General features: G+C 37.6%; 1 protein-coding gene across 1 annotated transcript in view; it reads right to left on the reverse strand.

Annotated features, from left to right (window-relative positions):
* Window positions 1-8,362, reverse strand: part of LOC103769579 (cAMP-dependent protein kinase catalytic subunit beta) — a 34,095-nt gene extending 25,733 nt beyond the window's left edge. Inside the window, exon 1 of the mRNA XM_008936795.1 lies at window positions 8,176-8,362. Coding sequence (XP_008935043.1) covers window positions 8,176-8,362 — 187 coding nt within the window. The remainder of the gene's footprint in view (window positions 1-8,175) is intronic.
* Window positions 8,363-14,076: the final 5,714 nt, after the last annotated feature.

Genomic DNA, 14,076 nt, shown 5'->3' on the forward strand with positions numbered 1-14,076 from the left:
AAAGACTATATTTTAGGATTGAGTTCCAATAACAAAATTTTCTAGGGCACTACTATAAAATACCTTGTAAATGTATCACATCCTTGACTAAAGGTTTTTAGCAAATTCTAGCAGTTAAATACAAATATAATAAATAATCAGGCTTTCCTCATACAGTCATAACCACACACCAGGCAAAATGCTTAGGGCACCTGCTGCAGGTTCTCCTGTAGTTAAGTTATCCACCTATCTGCATTGTTAAGACACTAACTGGCTAGCACCAGCTTTCCATATTACTGCCCCACCATCCCTCTTCCTCAAAGTTCAACGACTAAGGAGGATAACATTACTGGGCAGCTATCTCTGACTGTATGTTTTATGGTAACAGTAATATTACCAGAAACAGCAAGCATAAATCTGCTTATTGGCAGCTGATCTGAGGCAATGCCTCTCATAATACTAGATTCACTCATGCACAAATACCCTTTTCTTTAGAAGTAACCCAAGTTTTACTAAACTAATTTCTTCGTTATACTGTGAACTAAACAGCCACATGAGCTGTTCAGTATATGGATGCGTTTTACAAGTTCCTTGGAAGGAGAAGCTATTATGTTGCTTTTTCTTTTTTCAAGTATTCCATACAAGGCATCAAAATAATTGTAGATATGCCGGTCTTGGTTCAATGGCACTCATGTCTAGAGTCCACTTCCCACAAAGCTACTTTGTCCGAGCCCTCGCATTAAGAAAACCGCACACGTTCTCGCGTACACACCCTGGGATGAGTGAGACACACCTTCACAGATGTCAGGGCAAACCAGCAAGATAGCTCCTCATCTCTTTGCAAGATTGGAGCTTCTGACACATTGCTATACTGACATATTTCCCACAAAACACACTTTCAATATTTACAGGAAAGGGCTGCCTGCAGTAACTAGCTAAGCAGGAGAAGTTCATTTTTAACCTTAAATAGCAGAGAGACTGACTTCCTGAATAAGGAAGTCTTATATAAACAAACATTTCACAATTCAACACATTGAGCGAACAACAAGATTTTGTTTGCCTCAGGATTAGGGCAGGCATAAAAGTAGGTAAGAGTGTTTGCTACTCATTCTGATAAAGAATGGGACTTTAGAGAGAAGCTGGTTAGTCAGTGCTTCTTTGGGTTAAAAGGCAGCCACAAAACTTGCACAGAATTGAGCTACAAATCCTGAAAAAAAAAAGTTAAATTAAAAAATAAACCCACATGAATTCTTAATGGGCTGGAGTATCTGTCAGCAACTAGAATGAATAAAGGAAAACACCAAAACCATTATTCAAGTTTCGAAACTGCCTGTAAGAACTTCCATAATTAAAGCTGGGAAACTTCTGTTGTGAACTCTGGCCTGCAACAGCAGTACCAGCAGCAACTCTTAGGGGAACTACAAATAATTATATAAACAATTTCAAATGTAAACTAAAAACCAAGGAAAGAAAAAATCTTCTGGTAACAAAATATATACAAACAATGTAACAAGAAGTACTAGAGTCAGTCACCATTCAAGAGATGCAAGAATACAACATACCAAACATGCTCTCCTGTGGAAGAAAGCTCACTTTTATCAAACTAATTTTTCTGCTTATACTTCACACCATGCACCCTGTGGAACTGTTCACTGTATGGATGCATTTTAGAACTATGTCAACACCGCAACTCTCAGGTTGCTTCTTTCTTTTTTTAATTAGTTTGTACAAGTATCAGAACAAAAGACGAAGCCCCATCAATACCTAAGAAATTATTCTAGTCTGTCAGAGGCTAATGGGTAACACCAGCGAATTTTTGAAGGGAACAAACTCTCCCATGAGAGACATATAGGAAGATGTATAGTTCTGGCACATGGAAATGCCACTGGCATCCTTCCATTTTTTATAGTCTTTTCAGCAGTGGGAATAATTAGTTGCTACTTGTTGTCCCTCTCAAAACATGTTCCAAATGCACAGAACTAAGATATTTCCACTACCTCCCTTCACTCTCACTCTTGAACCATTCCTACTCTCCAGTGAACTCAAAGCTGGACAGAAAGTCAGCAGAGTCAGCATTCCTTACACTCTTTCCTCTTACTGCTCCACCTGTCTCCATACACAACTGGTAACTACTATCTTATGAGTGTGTCTGTTATCAGCAATTATCTCTATTTGCAGTATTTGAAAATACTAGCCCAAACATGAACTTGGTGATACTTAGGAGTATTAAGCGTCTTCCTAGTGGAACAGAAGATCTAGCAGAGTAGCACCTTTCAGAACTGGGAGCTGGGGATATTAAAGTTACTTGGCCTTTCAGTTTTACTTGTTCAAGAATATTCTGCTGTTCAAAACAAAAACATTAAACCAAAGAAATAGAAAACCAATTTTTCCTTCTTTCGAGTCGGTCCAGAAGAGATAATAATAGTAATAAAAATAATCACATACAATCATAGATTCATAGAATCCTTTAAGTTGGAAGAGACCTTCAAGATCATCATCAAGTCCAACCATTGAGCCATTAGGGCTCTAAAGTCCTCTGCTAAAACAGATCAGAATCTGTCAGGGTTGGAAGGGACCACAAGGATCACCCAGTTCCAACCCCTCTGCCATGAGCAGGGACACCTCCCACTAGATCAGGCTGCCCAGAGCCCCATCCAGCCTGGAAATATAAAAAAAAAAAAAGAAGAAAAAAGTGCCAGTGAATTATACGTGCAATCGAAGACTTAATTGAGATCTTTTTGATTTGGAACTGACACATGGTAAAAGCTGTAGTTCTTTATTTCTATTTTTAATGGAACCAGGAGCTTGGATGTCAAGATGAATGAAATCTACAGATGCAAATTACAGAATAAAGCCCCAAGGAGAAGAAAACAACCACAACCACATCATGCACTCTACCTCCCAAAAAAAACTAATAAAACAACTGTAGCCTCTTTTTTCATCTAGTTAGTAAGAAATTTATTCCCTTAAAATTACTCGATCAGAATAGAAAAAAACAAACCAACAAAAAAACAACCAAACAAAAAAGTCACTCAAGCAGCAAAATTCAAAATGCCTAGAGTTGATTTCCACAAACTTTAATTCCTGTGGAAGCTACAACCTAACTGCACAAAACAAACAAACAAACAAACACACAAACAAACAAACACACACACACAAGAAAAAGGTGATGGAAACCCCAGCCTGGTAACTGGTGAAAAGCAGACTTTCTGACTCAGTAGAAGACCTCTCCATCAACAGATGAAGGTGGCCACGTGACACTGAGGAAGCACAGCCTGACTGTAGGTTCACCCTCACCTTCCCGAGAGGCTGAGCAGGGGCAGGGGTTGGCAGGGAGGCTCAGGGTCCCTTTGGCCACCAGCACTGCAGAGTTGTGTGGAGCACACAAGGAAGGCTGGGCCACCTTTCAGGGACAGCCCACCTTCACATTTACTTGAACGGCCATGATGCTGTAATATAAATCTCCATAATGTACATACAAAGTTCTGAAGCCTTGTCCTATAGTGGTACGGGTTTTGACGTGTGTATTGTGCTTTGTACACTGAGGAAATGACAGCCACGCTTTTCATCTTGGGGAAGATGACTTCAACACATTTGTATGAGATAAGTCATATAGAAGATGATATATCAAGTATGATAAGTCAGAAGTAAGATGATATATAAGCTGGTATTAGATAAGGCACTGGGATGACTCCTCCCACTTTATCTCATGCCATGTACAGAAGTGAAACCTTGGTAAAAATAGTCTTTTACATTTGTAGGATAAAGCAAAACCACAGAGAGAGACATACACACAGACCCCATATACAGCATTAACTGTTTGGTTTCGTGGTTTCCCCCTCCTCCCCCCCAGCAATCTCTAACCATCTCAAGTCATTTTCAAAAGCTGCAGACTATCTGCTTGAAACAAAAAGGCATATTTGGACTTTTCACAATTTTCAAAGGATATTTGTTTCTACGGAAATAAATGCACAGAGTTTATATATTTGGATACAACTTCAAATAATATTTCAAGTAAGAATACAGTACTTCATAATCCCATTGAATTCCAAGTACCTCATAATAAGTAGTCACAGTGGTTTTGGAAAGCAGTTATCTGCCTGATAAGTTTACTGGATCTATTATAGTATCTCATTTCAAATCAGACTCCCCTCACCTACTTCCATGAATGACCTGAGTTATTCCCTTATCCTGTCATTTACAAAGAATAAAAAGATAGAATAAGCTGGCTCAGATGAAAAACAACAAAAGCCGTTTTTTTATGTGACAAATAGAATAATTTCAGGAGGCATCTTTGATTTGTATCAATTCACATAAGATAATTTATTATGAGTGGCACAGAAAATTAAGAAAACCCACATGTATATAATCACAAATTTTTCCAAATCAGATTCTGTACCTTAATTTGTAACATTTCTTTCTAAAAGAAAGCTTTTAAATAAAATTTCAAATACTAAACACCAGCTACGTATATCAAACCGTTTAAAAAAAACTACAAATCTTTAAGACTAGTAATTTTTAATAGAAACCCACAGTGAGTCGATTACAAAAACAAAGAGATCAGTAGTCAATGCAGCTATGCAGACAAGAAAGGGAAAGCCAGTAGATTTTTCCTGCTTGTGAAGATGGAACAAAAACCAGTGTCAAAGGTAACAGAAAAGACTTACCATTCATGCTGAAAAGCTGGTTTTCAGAAACATATTGCTCCTAATATTAATCCAACAGTTGATGAAGTACGTTAATATCTACCAAATCAGCGCTTCAATCTCTAAATGCACTTACACACTAAGTGGAAAGAGAGAGCACACAGAATCCCGAGAGCTGTTTTTCGTTATCAGCTCCTTGCAATGCAAAAAAACTATGAAGCACAAGACACCAGTAGTAAACCAAAAATCAATATTCAGGACACGGGTATTTGGTTTTGCTCATTAACTACTTCTGTTCTGACCAATGCTACCTATTCATGTCTAAAGCAACTCAAAATGGCAGGGGGAAAAAAGCATGCAAATACCAGGAGGTTTTAAGATGTTCTCAATTATATTAAGCACTGGTTGTTTCCATGGCAACCTTAGACCAGAATTATCTGTTGACTTGTACCCAAGTAGCAGTTATTCTAAAGCTTTAATCAGTTCACACAATGTACTCTGTACATTATTTCATATTTCACATGTATTTTTCTCTACACATATATATTAATTATCCATCTAAATCTCTGTAAGACATTCTCATCTAAATCTCTGTAAGACATTGCATAGAATTTGAAAGTATTCTGATAATATTTTGAACCAGAGACCAAATAATATTCCTTTGACTATTCATCACCAATCTATTTGCAATTTAGAGACTATGAAGATGACAGAAAGATGCACCAGTGGTGACTCTTCTGACCATTTCAGTTATCCGAGTTCTTAATGAGTTCTCTTATTTTCCAAATTTGTGCATAACATTTGTAAAACATTTGTATCAGTTCAAAAATAAAAGATTCTCACGGATCTTACTGTCTCTGTATTCAAAACCAAGCAGCCTCATTCTCCTTTCCTTTCCAATTAAAATATTTCAAAGACCAACAAGCAACTAAGAAAACAAAAAAACAAAATGCAAGTTCCATATAGTTGAAAGTGGTCCCAGTCAAGACACTTAAACTAAGAATGAAGTATATCATTCTAATGACTGCCATCACAACCCTTTCATCTCCTGGCTGTGCAGCACAACTGACCTGCTTAAAAACAGATTCCAAGGCTCATGGTGCCCTGAGCCACCCCAGCTCTACTGGATTCTGAGGATTTTACAAAACACGTTTGTTTCATGCATCAACCAAGAATCTAAGGCACATTAGAAAAACTGTGTATTTTACATATAAAAATAATGAAGCAAAGATGTTAAATTTCAAAATCAACCACTGAAAAACCCCTAAGACTATAGACCATGCGGCATATTACTCAAACTCACAACACTAGACGACTAACACCGCAAACAAAAGATCCACCCAACAAGCAGCAGCTCCTTCCCCTTCAGCAGTCCCATAGCTTCAGCAGCAATGTCCGTGAAAGGATATACAGACCTCCTGCAGTATTTCATTGCAGCAGAAGGTATAAATACATTAGCTTTCTTTTCAAATGGATTCTATCTCAAACCTAAACCAACAAAAATTCTAAGAACACACTTTTCAAACAGTTTTCAGGCATTAGAGAGTGCTTAGGCCTCAAACTTCCAGGAGTAATTCATGCTGTCTGCTATGTAGCCTCCCCTTGACCCTCACACCAACATTTCAAAACTTGCAGTGATATGGACAGAGGAGTTGAGAATATTAAAATATTTGTACAAGACAAACATCAGTGTGTTTCTAAACACTGATTACTCATTAAATTTTCCTTGACTTTGTCACTGAGTTCAGTGACCCTATGCAATTCTCTGATATTCAACTCTCAGATGAACTAAAGAGCCCCGCTTCTCCATATTTCTCTTCCATTTTTCACAAAGAATTTTCACAGATTATTTTCTGAATATATAATTTGGAGTAAACAGTAGACAGAAATACTCCCTCCACCATACTCCTTATCTTCTCTGTCACTCCTTCAGCTACAGTGGCAGTGAAATCTTGAAATATACTTAGTCCATGTGTATCTACACTATTTTTATTACATAAAAAAATTAAAAATCTAGATATTGAGAGTAAATATTCAGAATGAAGATTCATAATTTCATCCTGAAACCAAAGCTACATTATCAACCGCCATTCAGCTACCAGCTCAGTAACTTTGGCTCCAAAAAAACTGCATGCAACCACCGTGCTTAACTATGGCTTAAAATAGCATTTGTGGAACAGCCATTTTCACCATGTTTATCATCAAGAGACATGACAGTCCATTTCCTCATCAAGGATGTCATAGGAGGAAGCCTGCCTTAAATAGAGGGGGGAAAAAAAAAAAAAAAATAGTAGAGACTTGTACACAAACAGGTCACAATTTTTAAGTGTCAGTAGGTCAATACCATTTTTTCTTCATGTTATACAAACAAAAATGCTTCGGTGTTATTTTTTTAAACAGCTATTTACATAAAAAAGACCTTCTACATAAACACAAGTATATGTTTATTTTTACCAAGCTGGAAACATTTTTTATTTTTTTTTTGAAGTGGAAGCTCAGAATTTATGTGTTTCATGCCTTATCTTCCTAACAAAACTTGTCAATCCTTCCCCATCTCACTTGGAGGACCTAGATTTAATCTATTTTAGGTCCGTGCATTAACACCTTTTTGTTTCCATGTTTACTGCTTATCCTCTGAGAACAGATTCGCTCCCTACTCATATTTTAAATTGCAAGCAGGGAGATGTATAAACACTGATTTTCTTCATGGCAACACTGTGATGCTAAGCATTTCCAGTAAGGCCTATTTTCAGCTCAAATAATTGTGCTACCTCAAATCCATCAATGAACATGAACTCTGGAACAACTGTCATCAATTACCATACTGCCACATTTTAAAGTGAGTATTTAACCAGAGACAATAATTGCTTTGCAAAATAATGTATGGCTTTAAAAACACCTTAAAATCAAATGCCAATTTACTTAGATTGTTTTGTTTTATGAATCTCTCACTTTTATTATCCAAAATGCAATCACAAAAAGTTCTAAACCGTACAGATAATACTGTAAACCATTCACTAATTAAGAAATTAAAGCTAATAATTAAGCATTCCCACACTAAATTAATATGCAATGGTTAAAATAAAACAAAATTTTATAGTTGAACACTGTTATAGAGCTTTCTGATATATATATATGCCTTAAAAGAAAATGATGCATGATAAAAAGCAGCAATGTCTGCTGGTTCCAAAGTTTAACGACTTTTCTATTTCTGCTGAACTAGCTGATTTAATTTGAAAATAAAGGAAGTAATTTAGAAGTAAAAATGAGGGTGGGGGCTTGCCCAAACAAGTAATTTGTGCTTTAAGAGAAAAGAAGGGACAAAGGACAAATTCTCCTGCTGCCACCAGTCCATGAACCAGCCCCCCACCTCCCCTGCCTGATAAAACATGCTCTCCTTCATATTCATACCTTTTGGTAATGAACTGTAAAACTGGCCCCAGAACGTATCACAGATCAGTGTTCCTATTTGATTACAAACATCTAAGCTCTTTACTTACTAGGCCAAGTGAAGAGCAAGCCCCTAGAGAACGACCTGCCCCATACTTACTGGACTTGTCCCATAGGCCGGTGAGCTGGGCGCAGTGCTGGCCCTCGCCCTCCGGAGCTGCTCTCTGCTCCTGTGCACCGCCCTTCGAGTGTCGGTGGAAGAGGCGGCTGGCAAAGCCCTCCAGCCTCTGCAGGGCCGTGGCTGTCCCTGGGCACTGGTTACACGGTACCTCCTTCTGAGCTGCCATCGATACACGCCCGTGACTTTCACAAAAGCAAACGAGACAATAACCAAGGGGAGCTGGACAACCCCGAGCCACTACGAGCGATGCGATGTGTCTGTCGAGCTTCCTGTGTGCAGTGTTTTCTAACCACTACTCCCTTTTACTTCCTGTTAAGAAAAGTGCCATAATGTACTGGCTTATTCTACTGAAAGTACTTTTTCATGTCAGTTGAAAAGTGTGTTTGTTTTGGTTCTTTTAAATGGCAATAATTGCTCCAGCATGCCTTTTCACAGCTTTTTAATGCATCGCCTTTCCTATTTAAATATACACTTTATGTTAAAATGCTATAAACAATATGTTCAGAAGTAAAGATCAGAAGGCAGATATATTTTTTTAATTTACCACAACCATGTGTAAAAAAAGAACAGTGACTACTCTGCAGTTCTTCCCCTGTTACTAAGATGGAGTACTACCATCATCACAGCAAACATAACCAGCTGTAATCTAATCATCAGTAATCTTTCAGCTAAGCAACTTTCTAAGCAGGGAGGTTACTTGCAAAAGCTACTGAATAAATTATTATTTTATTATTGGGGGTGTGAAGGGAGAAAGTCTTATTTTCCTCCTTTGAAAAAAAATCAGACTGAAGAAGTGGAATTCTCATTGTGTATGAACACGATTGCATTATACTTACCCAAACCGGGCTGTGGAATGAACCAAATGCATTTAACCTTTCCAGGAATAAAGGGACAGAACAACCAGCACTAGCAGATCCTTATCTAGCAGTGCGCTCACTCTCCCAACCCCAAAGACAGCTGGAAGGAGAGTCACAAAGTCACGGTCACCAGCTCTCAGCATGGTTTATGTAAAAGCTTCGCTTGCGAGTCTCCTGGAATCGCACAAGTTTTTTCATTCATAGGAAATCTGAGTATTTTCAACTGTAGACTAAGTCTAGGGAGCACAATTTTTAATGGTGCAAAACACAGGGAAAAGAAATTGAAAGCTGTATTCAACATTAAATAATATTAATTTGCAAGTTGTGCAATTTTTACATGCTTACAGTGGGGAACATTAAATATTCATTTGTGTGAAAATGGGAATACACACATCAGGCAGGTTTCCCAGTATATCTTCTGCATGCGTAAGATGTGGCTTTTTAAAAATTTAGACTATTCTTAAGAAAGGTTGAAATAACTTCTCCACAATCTGTCTCCTGTCTTACAGTCAACATATGTTAAAGAGATAGCTCTCATTTTTCACCACCATACTTCTCACTGAATAGTTTTCAAATGTCAGCAGATATCCATCCTTGGACATTACATAACTATTTCATAACAGCTCTGAGCTTCAGGAAAAAAACACCAAACCAAACATGATGGCAAACCACTTATAATAATGACAAAACAATTAAGATGCTGAGGGGTAGTCTTTACACATTTGGCTACACTCCTCCTAACAGGCACTTCTAGGCTTCTTGTAATTGGCTTCACTCAACACAATAGTCAGAATTTCTAGACTCTGTGCAAAGCACAGAAACATCTTTTGCTTTCAGGCTTCATCTATATTCGGAAAACAATTTCTTTCTCCAGATCATGTTCAAAGTTTGGAACTAAACACATTTTACGCACTAGTTTGCAAACCTGGATGAGCACCTGCTATCTTGCTGGTGACCAGGCTGCTCTCCCTGGTCAGGGTCAGGTGCTGCAACCTTCCCAGGATGCCAGTCCCCCACAGGTCCTTACCCACCTTCCAGCCTCTCAACTGCTTTGTCACAGCATCGGTGCTGACTTCCACAACATCCCACTGGTTCAAGGCTCTGCTGACAGAAGCAAGAGCTAATGAAGACTATGGGGACCTGTTTGCCTTATCAGAGGTCACAAATAGGCAGAGGGGATATATTATGTGCCGTATGTAACCACTTTATGACAGAGTAATGCTATGCCATCTTCCATACAACAGCATAAGAAATACTCAGAAAACAAGATGTCTATTTGCCTGACTGGTGAACTTTCTGGGGGTGGAAGAGCCTCTCTGGAACTGTACAGCTGTGCTCCTCTACAGCCCTCTGCAAGCCTCTGGGCATCCAGGGAATTCTCCAAGAGACTGTGGTTTTCTCTGAGCATGGCGTTTTTCTCCAGTAAACAAAGCCACCTGGAATGATGGTGTGCTTGTCTTGTCTCCCTCCTTTCCCAAGGTCCTGAGCCTTCATACTACTGTCATCTTTCACACAAGTCTTCAACTAAATCATTTCGCTTTCCTGATCTGAAAGAGGATAATTTATAACATTTGCATCACTTCACATTACATAAGTTAGAGTCTGCCAACCCTCCAGAGTCAACAGAGAGATGTAGGAATTGCCAGAAAGCATCTCTGCCCACCAAAATTCAGAGTTCTGAATGCACCCAAGTGACTAACCTGGACGCTTGAATTTGGTGTCAAAAATAAGAAGTAGAAATATCCATCCTTTGAGACCACAGAAACTAACTGGTTTAAGTGAAAATAGGTTATCAAAAAGGGATTGTTGGATGTCCCCATAGAAAACCTGGATTTGCCAGAATTTTATGAATTACTGCCAGCAAATACTGTTACAGGAAGTTCTTCTTCACATGCAAAACATGAAAAAAAGTACTAGATATATTTTTACACAGACAGTAATACACTTTCCTGAGCTAGGAAATTTTTGGCATTGATTTGCATTGCCCAATGATAATACAAATGACTACAACACTGACTTCCTGTGAAGCTCACAACCCACATGGACATCAATGTCTTCAAAGTTAATTTTTAAAAGTGGAACTTACCTCCTCTTACTTAATCCTAAGATTAAGCTCCTATTGACCTATTAATCTTCAAAATCTATGCAACATTAATTTATCCACACCAAGTACTTTATGTTATATATGAAGCACAGAATCAACGAGCTCTGACATGGTATTTTACTGCCCAAAGCTTGTTAATCAGCAATGGATGGTGCCTTAACAAATGCAAAATTCTGTGGCTCTGCTTGTGTTAGGATTTCCACTTGCTAGCCTGTACTGGTTTTCCTTAGAACAGTTTGCAAATCTTTAAATACAATTAGATGCTTGTGTAAACAGACTTCAGGTCACCTTACTTGTGCTCCAAGCTGGAATAAGAACTTGAGCCAGCTCTAATCGAAATCTGCGCGGCGCTTGTGGTTAAGCTTGTACACCTTCCCAAAAGAGCAAAAGCTGGCTGTGCTCCAGCCAGATTCCGAACATCCAGATGTTTGATCCACTCAATCCTACAAAAGTCAGATCCATGTGTGCCAACCTCTGTGCACAGGTATGGCCATGTAATTTCAGGCCTGATTAGCATGTATTTAATTTTCACTGAATAACTTCTTACAATGCAGAGCATGTCTGTGGTACAAGAAACCTTTCTGCTACAAGGGAAAAAAAAAAAAAAAAAAAAAAAAGAGGCCTACTTGAGGTTAGTTTTTTAAGAGAATTTCTGTTTAAAGGCTAGTCAATTGCCAACTAGAACTCATATTACTTTCTCCAGTTGGCAGTGTTGAAAAACCCTTCTTTGCTCATATTTATTGCAAAATAAACCTTAGCTGCCCAGGCTACACATTGTATGTGCTACCTGGTGGAGGCCAGGTTGCCACAACCCCAGTATCCAACCGAGCAACATGGGTGCAGGGGCTCCGTGCCGGTGCCGTGGTTCCCTAGGCCTGAAGGGCTCTGTCCCTTCCAACTCACTCCCAAACATGCTCAGCTGAAACCAGCTAGGCGTACCATTTAAGGAAAGTGTCAGTTACAGAGAAAAATGTAAAACAGTTGCTTCAATGTTTCTAACCCGTTTCTAGAATTTTTGTTCTACATGAGATAATGAAGCTCCAGCTTCTCTTTGCAGCCAATTTCCTTTAGGCAGAAATTTTATTTTCACTAAATTCTAGCCACTAAATCTTGGCAAAACTTTAAAATGCAGTAAAAACCCCAGAGAGGTAGGTAAGAGATTCAGCTATAAATGTGAAAATTACATGTGTAAGTTGCAGTATTTTGACAAATAATATTTCAGTAAAAATTTAAGGTACCCTCCCTCAAATCTATAAACAACAATGATAGCCATAGAAAAAGGCTAACATTCTTTTCCTCTAATCTGATCGAGGCACCAAAACCACTGATATTTTTCCTGAGAGCCAACCCATAACCCTGTGTGCATTTCCTAGCAGCTGATGCCCAGTGTATCTTTCAACCACAGGAAACAACATACAGCACTATAACTCAGGCAAAGACTATTCCACCTTCTTGCTAAACAACAATCAGGAATAAAGTAGATACTTTATTATTATTTTTATTTAATAATCTTTCCTAAAACAATCATTCCTCAATTTCTAGAAGAAATTCTTACCCTACCAGTCAAGCATTAAAAATTAAAGGATTGAGAGCACCATCCTTTCCTCGAAGAGCTTAGATGGTCGAGGAGCAACAGCATGATTTGTACAGGCCTGCTTTAATTGAATACAGAAAAATACACACAGCATGATTTTAAAATATTTAAAATGTTTCCCAAGTAAAGTTTCTATGAAATTCCTGAATTTTAAAGAAGTCCAAAACAGAACCATTCAAAAATATAGCACATCTATATATCTTTGAACTGTATTTATTTTACTTCTAGGATCTAACACCATATTTCTTAGTTTTGTACACAGAACTGGAACTCCCTCACACTGTCAATACTGGGACTATTGTCTCTAGTGTTTAATAAGGGCTAACCATGGGCATACGGCAATCAAAAACATAGGAGAGTTTAAGACCATGAACTGTATTCCTTGACAGGACTTTGAAAAATGGATCCATGATGCAAAATAAACTTCAGACCACCTACAGCTAACTGAAATGTAATTAAATGTCTTAACTTCAAATCTTAAAACCTAGTATTTTCCTGGTTACATATGAAGATGAGTTTCTGCCTGTGCATGCGTGTGCTACTTCTCTTTAAGGGCTAAATAAGAATACTCTTTTCTTCTTATTTTAAGTGTTTAAAATTATTATTTCTCTTTTTCAGCACTAGCCTTCATCTGCAAGTAAAAAAGACATACTGTAATATTTTCTGCAGATTTATTTTGTTTGTAATTCATGAAAAAATAAAAAAATAAATAAATGCTTAAATGAATAATAAAGAACATTTTTCCAGAGTTTAAAGACAATTTATTTGCTTTAAAAACTGATGGCTTGATAAGGCACATCTTTTCCTTTATGCATCAGTTATTTCAACATTGAAGGTCCAATTTTAGTATTTATTATTTATTACAAAAGGAGTGAGCAATTATTTGATACAAAGTGTAAGTGAGGGTTCCTCCATTTTTAAGAGTTTGTGAATCTTGCCAAATTTAGCAGGTCTTGTATTGACCAATAAAATATTTATAAGCTGAGAGATGCAGTGAACACTTTAAGAAAATAATTATTCTAATTTTGAATTAGAAAATACAAAATGTTTATAAGCATTTCTATACTAAAAAAGTAAAGTGTTCTGTGCCATAAGCCTGAGGAAATATTTTGCTAGTTGCTATGCAAAGCTTGAAAGAAAAGGACATAAAACAAAGTATACAGATTAATTTCATACTAAAAAAACCCAGAACAACATTTTCATTAGAAATTATGTAATTAAACAGAATCCATTTTGAGTCTTGCCACATGCTTATTTCAGGGAGAATTATAGGTAGAAACAGAGGCAGGAAAACGCTTCTAGAAAAAGCAGATGTGTTTTGATTT

The sequence above is a fragment of the Merops nubicus genome, unplaced genomic scaffold, assembly GCF_000691845.1.
Source record: "Merops nubicus isolate BGI_N331 unplaced genomic scaffold, ASM69184v1 scaffold9680, whole genome shotgun sequence".
NCBI classification, from domain to species: domain Eukaryota; kingdom Metazoa; phylum Chordata; class Aves; order Coraciiformes; family Meropidae; genus Merops; species Merops nubicus.